Source organism: Ctenopharyngodon idella, chromosome 18 (assembly GCF_019924925.1).
Source record: "Ctenopharyngodon idella isolate HZGC_01 chromosome 18, HZGC01, whole genome shotgun sequence".
Classification (NCBI taxonomy): domain Eukaryota; kingdom Metazoa; phylum Chordata; class Actinopteri; order Cypriniformes; family Xenocyprididae; genus Ctenopharyngodon; species Ctenopharyngodon idella.
This window is the reverse complement of record NC_067237.1, coordinates 16,331,758-16,345,079: the sequence shown is the minus strand read 5'-3', so window position 1 is coordinate 16,345,079 and position 13,322 is coordinate 16,331,758. Positions and strand designations below refer to the sequence as shown.

At 34.4% G+C, this 13,322-nt stretch overlaps 1 protein-coding gene across 1 annotated transcript in view; it reads right to left on the bottom strand.

Annotated features, from left to right (window-relative positions):
• Positions 1-285: 285 nt before the first annotated feature.
• LOC127499981 (protogenin A) overlaps positions 286-13,322 on the bottom strand; it is a 41,191-nt gene continuing 28,154 nt past the window's right edge. Inside the window, exons 11-19 of the mRNA XM_051870727.1 lie at positions 9,970-10,065; positions 8,901-9,087; positions 8,293-8,420; positions 7,968-8,138; positions 4,224-4,388; positions 3,967-4,090; positions 3,747-3,885; positions 3,474-3,572; positions 286-2,590 (exon numbers count right to left, since the gene is read on the bottom strand). Coding sequence (XP_051726687.1) covers positions 2,234-2,590; positions 3,474-3,572; positions 3,747-3,885; positions 3,967-4,090; positions 4,224-4,388; positions 7,968-8,138; positions 8,293-8,420; positions 8,901-9,087; positions 9,970-10,065 — 1,466 coding nt within the window. The 3' untranslated portion in view covers positions 286-2,233. The remainder of the gene's footprint in view (positions 2,591-3,473; positions 3,573-3,746; positions 3,886-3,966; positions 4,091-4,223; positions 4,389-7,967; positions 8,139-8,292; positions 8,421-8,900; positions 9,088-9,969; positions 10,066-13,322) is intronic.

Genomic DNA, 13,322 nt, shown 5'->3' with positions numbered 1-13,322 from the left:
TATGTATATATAAATACACACATGCACGTATATATTTAACAAAAATAAATTACTTATATATAAAATATTTATAATTATATATAATATAAATTATATATAAATATATATATACACACAAACACAAACACATGTATACATGTAAATATTTCTTAAATATATACATATATATATATATATATATATATGTATGTGTGTGTATTTATATATACATAAATATACACAGTACACACATATATTATGTAAACAAAAACTTTTATTTTTGATGTGATTAATCGCAATTAATCGTTTGGCAGTACTAAATATAATATAATATAATAATTAGTGCTGTCAAATGATTAATCGCATGCAAAAAAAAGTTTGTTTACATAATGTGTGTGTGTGTACTGTGTATATTTATTTTCTATATATATATTTTGATGCGATTTATTGAAATTAATTGTTTGGCAGCACTAAATATAATATAATATAATAATGAGAATTTGGGGGTGAAATGTGCTTAATTGTCCTGACATTAATATCATAATGCAATTAATCTGAATGGTCCCAAAATTAGTTTCTCATGCAAAATTAAATTTCTTATTTTTCTATTGATTTTTGGAGTGAAAACTCCAACATGACACACACACACATGAGATGTGTAATGCTGAACTTTCACCTCATTTGATCACAGGATTATTCTCTAAAGCAGCACTTTTTTTCCCAACCAAACGGCGTTCGTTGGTCTCTGGGTGAAACATCTTTGGTTTAATCTCATTGTCATCTTATCATCCCAAAGACCCGCAAACAAGAAGAACAAATGAAAGCGCAAACAGCTCTGCGGATGATGGCGTGTCACCGTTGCACATTCGCTTGCGTGACCTACAAACAACTCCAAACTAATCTGAAAGACAAGTGCTACACTCATGTTCCTAAATCTAAATCCTAAAGCAACTAAAACGTGTACTCAGTAGTACATATACTGTATATCAAGAAAAATAGATATCTTTTGAGGCAAAAAGGTTTTTCATGATCATTCCGTTCTTTCAGATTTGATTATTATTTTTGGTTTTCTAGAACATTCACTCAGACTGAATCTCTTGGTGTTTCTGCGCAGCTCTGCACACGTTAAGGCCATTATTTAAAGCTATCGGTTTTGCTGAACTAAGAAACGTCAGTTCCAGCATTTTTGGTTACTTCGTACTCAAAAGAAGAAGACAGGAAGAAATGAACTACGGGGAAAAAAAGAAATCCATCTCCACACACATTCAGTACGGGTCAACCGCCCTTGGATTCGAGGAAGATACCCTGTCGATCAAACCATGTCACTACAAAACACATGGCTTTTCAAATGATCCCTGAGATAAGAAAATAAAAACACAACTACTGCAAAAATCAAAAGGTAAAATGAGGTAGTATAAAACAGGGACTATAAGAGCAAAAATACACACATTCATATGACGAAGTCACAAATAAAGACAAAATACTCAATCCGACGTAAACGCTCAACTGAAAGTTTGACGTTTCTGAACCTGAGGTAGGTATAAAACACCATCCTAACCATGCGTGATGCAATAAAACTGCAAGAAAGTTTGATAGCCCCGCCCACCGTGATATCCTATTGGTTTTAAGTCCTGCATATTAAACACCAACTATGCTCTGATTGGCTGTGATTATGTCACAGCAGATTCAGCACGAGATTTGATGAGCGTTGAGCTGGGTAGCTCCGCCCACCGTGAAATCCTATTGGTCCTGCATATTAAACACTAAGTATGTTCTGATTGGCTGTCACACAGCAGATTTGTTGCATCACGCAGGGTCAGGATGGGTAAAACACTTTTGCAATCCCATACTTCAGGACTAAACAAACATTAAACAGACAAACGCAAACTCTAAAATTCAGCGAAAAGGAAAAAACGTTGTCGAGTGTATAAGTGGATATTAAATATTTAGCAGGTAAACTGAGGTAGATTAGGAAGTCGAGAGGCTTTTCCGTCCGACGTTGCGCTCTCTCGATGAGGTTACGTCAGAAAATACGACATTTTGGGACGTTTTTTTGAACACATTCATGGTGGGTGAGATTCTAGTTTCTTTCAGACACACAATCATTTATAAAAATGAAGAAGAGAGAAACAAATAATACATTCACCGAGAAAGCGGGACATGTGTGGACGTCTCGGGTCATCCAGCACAAAGCGGCTCCTGCTCAGTAGTCCGTTTAAGCAGCAGGGGGCGCCAGAGAGCACAAGGGTTTTTGCTAAACAGGATGAGGCTCTATCATTTCCTGTTGCTGAAGTGTCGTTTCTGTCACCTCCACCATCGGCTCTTTCTCTGTAACCTCATCCGACGCCTCGCTCTCGCCCTGCAGGGAAGCCGGGCGACTGCCGACACCCAGAGACAGGTTGGTTGCCTCTGTATCGTCATGAGAGTATCGTCCCGAGTCGCCTGTCTCATGGCTGCCCTCACTGGAATGAGAGCCCTCGCTGTCGCCCCCCGTTGGCCCAAACAGGCCCTGCAGAGAGGACGGCGGGTGTTGAGGCGATGTTTCCGTATAACACAGCAGGACGGCGCCCTGATGATAGGAATAGGAAGGACTGGAGACCTTCTTCACACCCTGACAGGAGCAGAAAACACCAGTAAACATCAGAAAGAGGGAGGACTGAAGATACAAGCTGTTTTTAAATTACAGTGACATTTAAAAATGTCCAAAAGAGCCGTAATATGAGTGAACATCACAAACCCTGTCATATTTCATCCCAAAAGTATAATGAAACAGATATAGAAGTTATTTTTACAGTGTGACATTATTTTCAAGGCATTTACGGTATATTTTTTTAAATGTATTAAAATAAGATATTGCGAATAATATATTTTTATTTTCAGATTTAGTAACAAGTTTTACTAAATTTGTTAGATTTATTAATAAGTTGTTTTTTGCTTTTGTCATTTTTTTTTCTTTTTTTATATATATTTCTATTTAGTTTTAATTTATTTTAGGTTTCACAATTTAATACTTCAACTTATTTTATTTTAGTTTTTCATGTAATACTTATATTTTAACCAAATTTTATTTTAATTAATTATTATTATGTTTTTTAATAGTTTTAGTTTAAGGTTTATATATCATGGTAGTATTTACTGCCTTTAATTTGTACTCATTTTAAATAATAATAATAATAATAAATAGCTTTACTATAATAATGTTATGAATATATAATATTATATATATATATATATATTATAATAAAATATAATATATAAAATATACTGTCTTTAAGTTGTTTCTACATTAATTTGACGAGTAACTGTAAAATTATTATATAAAATAAAATAAAAATAAAATAAAAATATTAAAAAATCCAATGTTTTTAATTGTAATTAATTACAGAAAAAAAATGTAAAAACATTTTTTTAATCGATTGACACGTATATATAGTATAATTTACAATTAAATCATTATTTGCTAAATCATTATTAAATCATTATTTGTTTCATACCTTGTCATCCCTCTTACAGAAGTTCCATCTCTTCATTCTCTTCTTCTCAGTGGTGTGCTTCACTGGCCCGTAACTGTTAATAATCAGATTTGTTCCGCCCTAAAACATTGAAACACAAACAACATTGTTTTCACGAAGGATATTGTCTGCTATGAAACATACATATGCTGTAAATACACACATATATAAGATCAGGCTGGTTGAGCACCTTCACCACCTGCTAGTCCAGCACCAAACCATCTATGCAGCAGGAATGTGTCGTTTTAAACGTACCTTTGCATCGATGAAATTATCTCTCATCATGGGCATCATCACCTCCACACTCTCAGCTTGACTCTCATTGGCCATGCGGACAGCAGTGGGCGGAGTCTGTCCTCCTGCTTGCCTGATGGATTTGGCAGTGCTGGATTTCCTGTGTCATGAATAATGCATGTCAGTCATGGAATCACCATTTGTGAATGTGTTTGTAAATACCCTAGAGGTGATCTCTTACCTGCTTTTACTCCTGCAGGCCAGTATGAGGACGCAGATGATAATGCAGGTTAAAGCGATAGACACGCCCACTACTATACCCGTCATTGACCTCTGATCCAGGTGATAGAAACTGTCAGAAAATGCTGTAGGTAGTGAACAGAAACGGTATTAAAGATGATCATGTATTTAAATGCAATATTTCTAAGTGTCTTCTGCCAGCCTAAAATGGCCAATAGAGGGCGCTGCAAAGTGCACTACAAAGTTTCTGTTCTTCACCTGTGGCGTGGGTGGAGCCGTGTGTTCGGGAGGCGTGTCCGTCGCGCACACTCAGTTCTGCAGCAGGTGAGAACGGCCCATCTCCCATCTGATTGGACGCCGAGACCTTCACCAGGTACACCTGACCAGACTTAAGATTCTCCAGCAGGGCCATCGTGACGCTCCCTGACACAGAGAGGTGAACATTAGTATCCAAAATAATGAATTCACTTATGAATAATTTACATCATAAATCTTTTGGGAAAAAACTTCCAACTGTTTTGTAATGACTTTTATCTGTATTCAGTAAATGGGTGAATCTCACAAAGACAATAAAAAAAAATCTATATTTCTACATTTGAATTTTTTTTCATTAATGTCAAAGTAAATTGAGCACATTTTACCCCCAAATTACCCATTTTTTTTAACATTAAAATCAGAATAATTCAATATAACAAACATTACCATGATATTTATAAAATATAAATAAGCATAAACACATAAATATATATTTTTTTACATTGAAAAAAGGTGTAGAAACAATTTTCACATTTAATCTATCTATCTATCTATCTGAACATTCATCCATCCATCCATCCATACGAATATCTATCTATCTATCTATCTGAATATCCATCCATCCATCCATACGAATATCTATCTATCTATCTATCTATCTATCTGAATATCCATCCATCCATCCATCCATCCGAATATCTATCCATCTGAATATCTATCTATCTGAACATCCATCCATCCATCCATCCAAATATCTATCTATCTATCTATACATCCATCCATCCATTCGAATATCTATCCATCTGAATATCTATCTATCTATCTATCTATCTGAACATCCATCCAGCCATCCATCCATCCATCCGAAAATCTATCCATCTGAATATCTATCTGAATATCTATCTATCTATCTATCTGAACATCCATCCATCCATCCATCCATACGAATATCTATCTATACATCCATCCATCCATCCATCTGAATATCTATAAATCTGAATATCTATCTATCTATCTGAACATCCATCCATCCATCCATCCATCCATCCGAATATCTATAAATCTGAATATCTATCTATCTATCTGAACATCCATCCATCCATCCATCCATCCGAATATCTATAAATCTGAATATCTATCTATCTATCTGAACATCCATCCATCCATCCATCCATCCATCCATCCAAATATCTATCTATCTATCTATCTGAACATCCATCCATCCATCCATCCATCCAAATATCTATCTATCTATCTATCTGAACATCCATCCATCCATCCATCCATCCGAATATCTATCTATCTATCTATCTATCTATCTATCTGAATATCCATCCATCCATCCATCCAAATATCTATCTATCTATCTGAACATCTATCCATTCATCCATCCATCCATTAAAATCAGCAAATATTCAATTCAATATAACACTACCATGTTATTTAAATATTTATAAAATATAAATAAAAAAAGAATTAATTCTACATTGAAAAAAGGTGTAGAAAAAAATTTCACTCAGAAATTGCAAGTAGAAAAGAAACAGCCGCTAACACATTTAATTAAACATTAAATTTTGAAGTAGAAAAACTGAAATTGTGCTTTCTTGTAAAACATACGACAATAACTTTATTTATCTGCACTTTGAACTTTAAAACTTTGCAGAGCTTTCACATTCACAAACAGATGCATTACACACTGCATGAAAGGGAATATTTGAAAAAGTATTATGGAGGCACTTTAATCTTTGTTGTATTTACAGCTTCAAAACCTTATTTCAGTGCAAAAACCTAGATGAGAATTATATATACAGAATCTGCATTACATTTTAAAAAGTTGTTTACATTTATGCTAAATATAATTTCTGAAATATGACACAGGCACGTTCTTGACAAGCTTTGTGGGATTTTTACTGCCTGACCCTTGAGTCTTCACGTGACACCACAGGATCAGGGTTTCAGCACTGCAGAGGTTATTTGTGACCGAGAGATTCAGGGCGTTGAGGGTTAAAAGTCAAAGGTTTAGTGACTAGTCTCGTTCCTGCTCCAGTACCACCCAAAACAACCTGAACCAGCAGCACGTCTCTACGGCCGCAGTGTGATTTATCCCGCAGGGTATTAGAGGAGGCTGGGAATGACCTCCGGATCGGAGCCTCACCCCGGGCTCCTGTTTAGATTTGCAGGGCTGAATGTGTAACTGAAAACAGATGAGATCCGTGTGGCTCGGCAGTCCTGCTCATAAAGAGTAATTCCAGCTTTTACAGTCTCGGTCATGGATTTAGACCTACAGTAATAAACTCTGAGCTGTTCTCAAGAGATCCGTTTTAGCACCTAGTGAGGTGTCCTTTACATATTTATTTATATTTAATAATAGTTATTTTTAATGTCGTGTCAGCAGCAAGCCGAGAACAAAGTGAGTAACAGAAGTTGCACAATTAAAGTTCACCCAAAAATGAAAATTCTGTCATCATTTACTCACCCTCAAGTCGTTCCAAACCTGTATGAGTTTCTTTCTTCTGTTGAACACAAAAGAAGATATACTTAAGAATGTCAGTAACCAAACAGTTGATGGACCCCATTGACTTCCATACTATTTTTTTCCATAATATGGAAGTCAATGGGGTCCATCAACTGTTTGGTTACCCATATTCTTCAAAATATCTTCTTTTGTGTTTAGCAGAAGAAAGAAACTCATACAGGTTTGGAACAGCTTTCATTTTTGGGTGAACTATACCTTTAACAAAAAACTATATAGCATTTAAAAGTTTAAAAAGAAAAAAAGTTTATGTCCTCAAATAGAATTATATATGTATTATAATTATATAGCAATATTTTTTTCTACATTGAAAACAAAAATAGAAACAATTATCACTTTTAAATTTCTAGTAAATTTCACAAACAATTACAAGAAATGGCAAGAAACGCAATGAATTAAACATGACATTCTGAAGTAGAAAAACTGAAAAACTTTTTAACTGAGTAAACACATTGAAGATAATTATATATTTTTTGCATTGCATTAATAAAAATTGTGTTTTCATTTATGCAAAATATATATTTTGGGCTGAAATATGACAGACAAGTTCTTGACAAATATATATATATATAGTATATTGTACTTTTATATTATATTTATGTTCATATTTTTATATTATATTTGATTTTTTTCATTTCTTTTTTAACGCTAATAAATAAAATGGTCAATTTTATAGGTATTACTGTTACTTTTTTTGAAAAAAAAAAAAAAAATTTATTTATGGAAAGTTTTGTTAAAATAAGTTGTAGAAAAATAATTAACATTAATTACTGCTATCATAATTATAAAAAATAAAAACTAGAAAAAATTGTCCAATTATTTTAGCTCTAATTCAAGAAATCATGTCATATCTGAACTACTCAGCTCAGGATATTATAATTTGTGAAACTGAAATGATACTGAGAACCAAGAGAAGACACACACACACACACACACACACACACACACACACTCATGTCTGGTTTACCATCTTTGTAGGGACTCTCCATAGACGTAATGGTTTTTATACTGTACAAACTGCATATTCTCTCCCCGTACACTAACTCTACCCCTAAACCTACCCATCACAGAAAACTTTCTGCATATTTACATTTTCAAAAACACTCATTCTGTATGATTTATAAGCTTGTTTCCTCATGGGGAGCTCAATTTAGGTCTCCATGAGTCTGTGTGCATTCAAGTCCCCACCGGGATAGAAAAACATGTACACACACCTTCTCTTTGCAGGATCTGCCACTCTCCGGCCGCCCATGCTCTGCGTGATGCGTACAGGATGGTGTAGTGTGTCACGGCGATGTTGGGCTCGTCAGGAGGTTTCCATGACACCAGTGCCGTGTCTCCCTCAATCAGAGTGACTTTCAGCCCAACCGGAGCTCGAGTGGGAGCTGGACGGACAGACAAACAGATGCCTGTCAATCAAAACCTCTCTTATTTTTACTTTTTCTCATTTAAAAAGCCTCTTTAATACTCTATTTTCCCCTCAATATTCCAATTATAATATATTTTTACATATTTATATATATATATCACAGTGTTTACCTTCAGGTAGTGTGGTCTGGTAAACCACAGGACTCCATGGGCTGGAAAGCTGATCCACATGAAGACGAACGGCAAACTCATAATTGGTGTTCGGGTCCAAATCACTGACCATCAAACTCTGGGTCGCACTGCAGGAACACACACGACATATGAGAGGATGACAATCACAAGTTGTGTCACAAATGACGCACTATACACTATGCTTTTATACTATGCACTCAACTGTGTAGTATATGAATTTTATAAGGTTATTTTGTCATTCAACATCGCAGTCTTAAAGCCTTAAAGCTGTGATAATTGAGTGCATGAAGTGCATCATCCGGGTACTTAAAGTGCACTTCTTGTTATTGTAAACACACTAATCACACTATTTATACTACAAAATGGCATAAAATAGTGTGCACCTACAGATGCTAACCATCTGTTTGCATCCGTTGCTTGTTTTCGCTGACTGAACATGTTGAATCAGTGCTTGTCGGGTCATGGATTGTCTGAGAAGTGACGTACTGTAATCTGGTGATTGTCCGTGTTTGTCGGTGCGGTGTGAATTGACCTTAAGTACACAAATTGGACAGTTTGTCTGTCTGTGTGGGGTCAGTCATACTCACGTCTGCAGGTACAGGACCAGCGAGGCGTTCTGCAGTCCGACAGGGTTACAGCGAACCGTGTAGTTGACCGTCTGTCCGCTGGTGAAGGCGGGTCGGGCCCAGTGCAGGAACACGGAGGAGGAGGAGTTACTGTGGGCGTAAACATGATGAGGTGGCGGAGGGGGCGGGACCAGACGATCACGGACCGCTGAAAACAAACAAACATAACATCTTTTAATTACTCTAATCTATATAATATATAATATTATATCATCTCTAATCTATATATAGCCTCTGTTTTGTTTGTTTTTTAAAAAAAGTCTCTTCTGCTCACCAAGGCTGCATTTATTTGATCAAAAATACAGTAAAAATAGTGAAATATTATTACAATGTAAAATAACTGTTTGTATGTGAATATATTTTAAAATGTAATTTATTCATGTGAATCACGAAATATTATTACAATGTAAAACAGTTGTTTTCTATGTAAATATATAGTAAAATGTAATTTATTCCTGTGATAAAAGCTGAATTTATTTGATTAAAAATACAGTAAAAATCACAAAATATTATTACAATGTAAAACAGCTGTTTTCTATGTAAATATATAGTGAAATGTAATTTATTCCTGTGATCAAAGCTGAATTTTCAGCATCATTACTCCAGTCTTCAGTGTCACATGATCCTTCAGAAATCATTCTAATATGATGATTTGCTGCTCAAGAAACATTTATGATTATTATCAATGTTGAAAACAGTTCATATTTTTGTTGAAACTGTGATACATTTTATTTTTCAGGATACTTTGATGAATATAAAGTAGAAAAGAACAGCATTTATTTGAAATAGAATCTTTTGTAACATTATTACTGATACTTTATATTCATATATACATATACATGCACATTTACACACAAATATATGCAATATACAGAAATGTGTGTGTATGTATATTTAATGCTACTATGCATTGTATGTATGCAATCCCTTACTAAAAATAAAGCTATATGAATCTTAAACCTATTTCACTTTTTAGTAATGTTTGTAAGAAATGGCATGAATATGTGTGTGTGTGTGTGTCTAAACTCACAAACACATCCTGGCGTGCTGATGGTCTGGTCCGCCTGGTACCCGTCCCCCATTAAACTATAAGCCAAGAGTTTGACATGGTACTTCTTCCTGGGGTCTGTGATAAAAAGAGACACAAATAGGGAAAAAGTTTAAAATCTGTTTCTGCTGCATTTAAAATGGGCTAAATGGGCGTTCACACATACATCAATACAGCGGAAACATATTCTTGGCTTATCTGTGATCAGATTTCCAAAAGCTTTGGTCAGTTTATGTGTGAATGGGGCACAAGAGATGGAGCTCACGTGTGTAACAGCAGATGTATGAGATCATCAACATGTCAGCTGAAGTGTGTGTGTGTATTAGATAGCGGTGCCGTGTGTTTAGCGCGTGTGCACGTGTCTCTAATCAGCAGCAGATGCCCTGAGCTGGAGGTGCTGGTCAGTGAGTTTGCGGTCGATCCTCAATACAAAAGATGAGTGTCCATCATCCCCCACTCGGTTCATCCATCTGCCTGCACCCCCTCACTGACTGACCACTGACCAGCGGTCGCATCCCATTCACAACCAGGCCAGAGGTTAAATCAAAGACCCAAAGGCCATGGGAAACACACACAGATACAGAGAGGTCAGTCACATGACCAAAACCACGACCTCAAGGACCATAAAGAGACCTCAGACTGACAGAAAAATTGACAACTGATCAGAAACTGGTAAGATATTCAAATGACATGCAAGAATCACAGTAAAGCATTATTAAAAATAGCAATGAAAAGCACTAAATGTAATATACAGTTTGGTCACATGGTGGCGCTACACAACACAGAGCTTCAATACTGACATGACTGAACATGATCTGAGCTTCATATCCTTAGGGATTACAACTAAAATATGTACATCAACTTTTTTCAACATCAAGATACAGGGCTTAAAAAGTACATTTACAGTAATATGGTACATATATAGTGAATATTAGTGATTCTGTGAAGTTTTACACTGTTATTTAATTGTTTAGTTTTTGTGCAATTCATATAAACATTCCTGAGGTGTCCAAAATCAATTATTAAAAGTTATTTTAGTATTATATAAAAATGATTGTAGTATTTATTAATGTTTTGAAATTGCTTTCTTTTTTGTATTTTCAGTTTAATTTTAGTTTAAGTTTTAGTAGGTGTGTTATGTGCCTTTGTGTGAGTGTATATATATATATATATATATATATATATATATATATTTTTTTTTTTTTTTTTAACACACACACATTTATTTAGTTAGTTTTAAATATTTTTATTATTTTAATTATTAATTATTTATTTATTTTATTTATACACGCACACACACACACATATATATATAGTTTTAATTATTTTTTATTATTTTAATTATTAATTTTATTATTTTAACTGTTTTTTAATTTATATATATATATATATATATATATATATTTACACACACATATATTTAATTTATTTAGTTTTAATTATTTTTTATTATTTTAATTATTTTTTAATTTATATACACACACACACACACACACACACACATATATATATACACACACACATTTATTTAGTTTTAATTATTATTTAAAATTTTTATTTATTTATTTTAATTTTTATTTATTTATTTTTAATTATTCTTTAAAGTTCTTTAGTTTCAGTGAAATTTCAGTGAAGTTTTAAGTTATTTTAACTAATATTTCTAATTTATTGTAGCTTTATTTCAGTTAATGAGAACTATTTTTAACTGAGTTGCTCAATTAATGTGAGGTCAGGAAAACTGAATGCATAATAATCAAACAAGAAAAATGCAGATTAGATGCGCCATGTCAACTGCCTAATTACTGTTAGAGAGAAAACAATGAGCACACTGATAAACTATGATCAGATTATGGGTTAAAGGCCTAGATATGGATCTGGGATCAGATTATCACTGATATTGGCAGAATGTGTCCTTAAAGCTGGTGGGACTGAAGTGTTCTGGTTCAGTCCAGACTGAGATGACATCACCGGGACTGAGATCTAAATCTTTAGAGCAGGCTTTAGGAGGCGGGGCCAAATACAGCAGTCCTGTCGTGATTGGACGGTTAGGTAAGGAGTGTGTGTCATTGAGACCCACAACTCTGAAGAGGCTCCGTGGAGCCAGTCAGGGGTCAAGGTTCACACACAGATAAAACTCCTCAGGAATCTGGAGTCAGAGGTCAGGCACACAAGCCAGGCCTCTTTCTCCAGGCCATCAACATTCAGAGAGAGATAAAGAAAGTATTTGGATGGGAGGAATGACAAAAAAACACTTTAAATCTTATGGAAAGCAAGACGTGTGAGAGCACAAACAAGACTCAAATAAAACAAATCAAATGATTTAGATAATGATATATTTGTGTGTGTGTGTGTAATATATATACAGTCAAACCAAAAATTATTCAAACATTTTTGATATTTTTGACATATTTTTACTAGTGGATGCAGGACACTATGGTTCATTTATGTAAGTGAGGATAGTAAAATAAAGTAAACTGTGACATATTATACCCAACGATTCTTCATACAGTGGACTACCAGTAAAATTAATACAAATTTGGAACCAAAAATTATTCAGACATGTTTTGTTTAAGTGTTATCTGACATAATTAAAATTATTTTTTTCTGACACAGTTTAACTCTGAGATATTTTATTACCATTTTTTAAACTATAGTGAATAAACTGTATTAATGAATGAAATGTTCAAGGTGTCTGAATAAATTTTGGTTTGACTGTGTATGTATGTATATATATATATATATACACATATAGAGTATATTAATCTTTAGAGAAACTAAGACACGCATATCAGATATGAAAAAAAGCATATCAGATATGAAAAAAAAAAAAAAAACATAAAAAGTTTAATCTCAATTAGGAATCACAATTTTTGATACAATTTCCACTAAGAAATAAGCAGTCATTAAATATTTGCATAGTTTTCTATGGGACATTATGATGTCTTGAAAGACGGTCCTGAATCCAGGAGGTACAAAACTCTGTCTTTTAAGTCACTGACATTCGCTTTGACAAACAGCAAATGCAAAAAAGCACGTACTCAACAGAAACATGAGACTCCTCGAACACTAAACCCCAAAACCACCATGGACAACAACATCTCTACAGCACAATAGCCTGGAGATATTAACCACACAATGAGAGAGGGGGCGCTCTGTGTCGTGACCTTTGACATGGAATCTGGGCAAGTCAAATCCTGTCGAGAGGGACGGGGAGCAGCACACATGCAGGACAAAATGAGGAGTGAATATTACAGAAAACCTTTCCTCGACATGATTTGAGGAATCATTTATGTCATGAAGAGCTTCCCAAACTTCTGTAAGGCCCCAAAAAAATC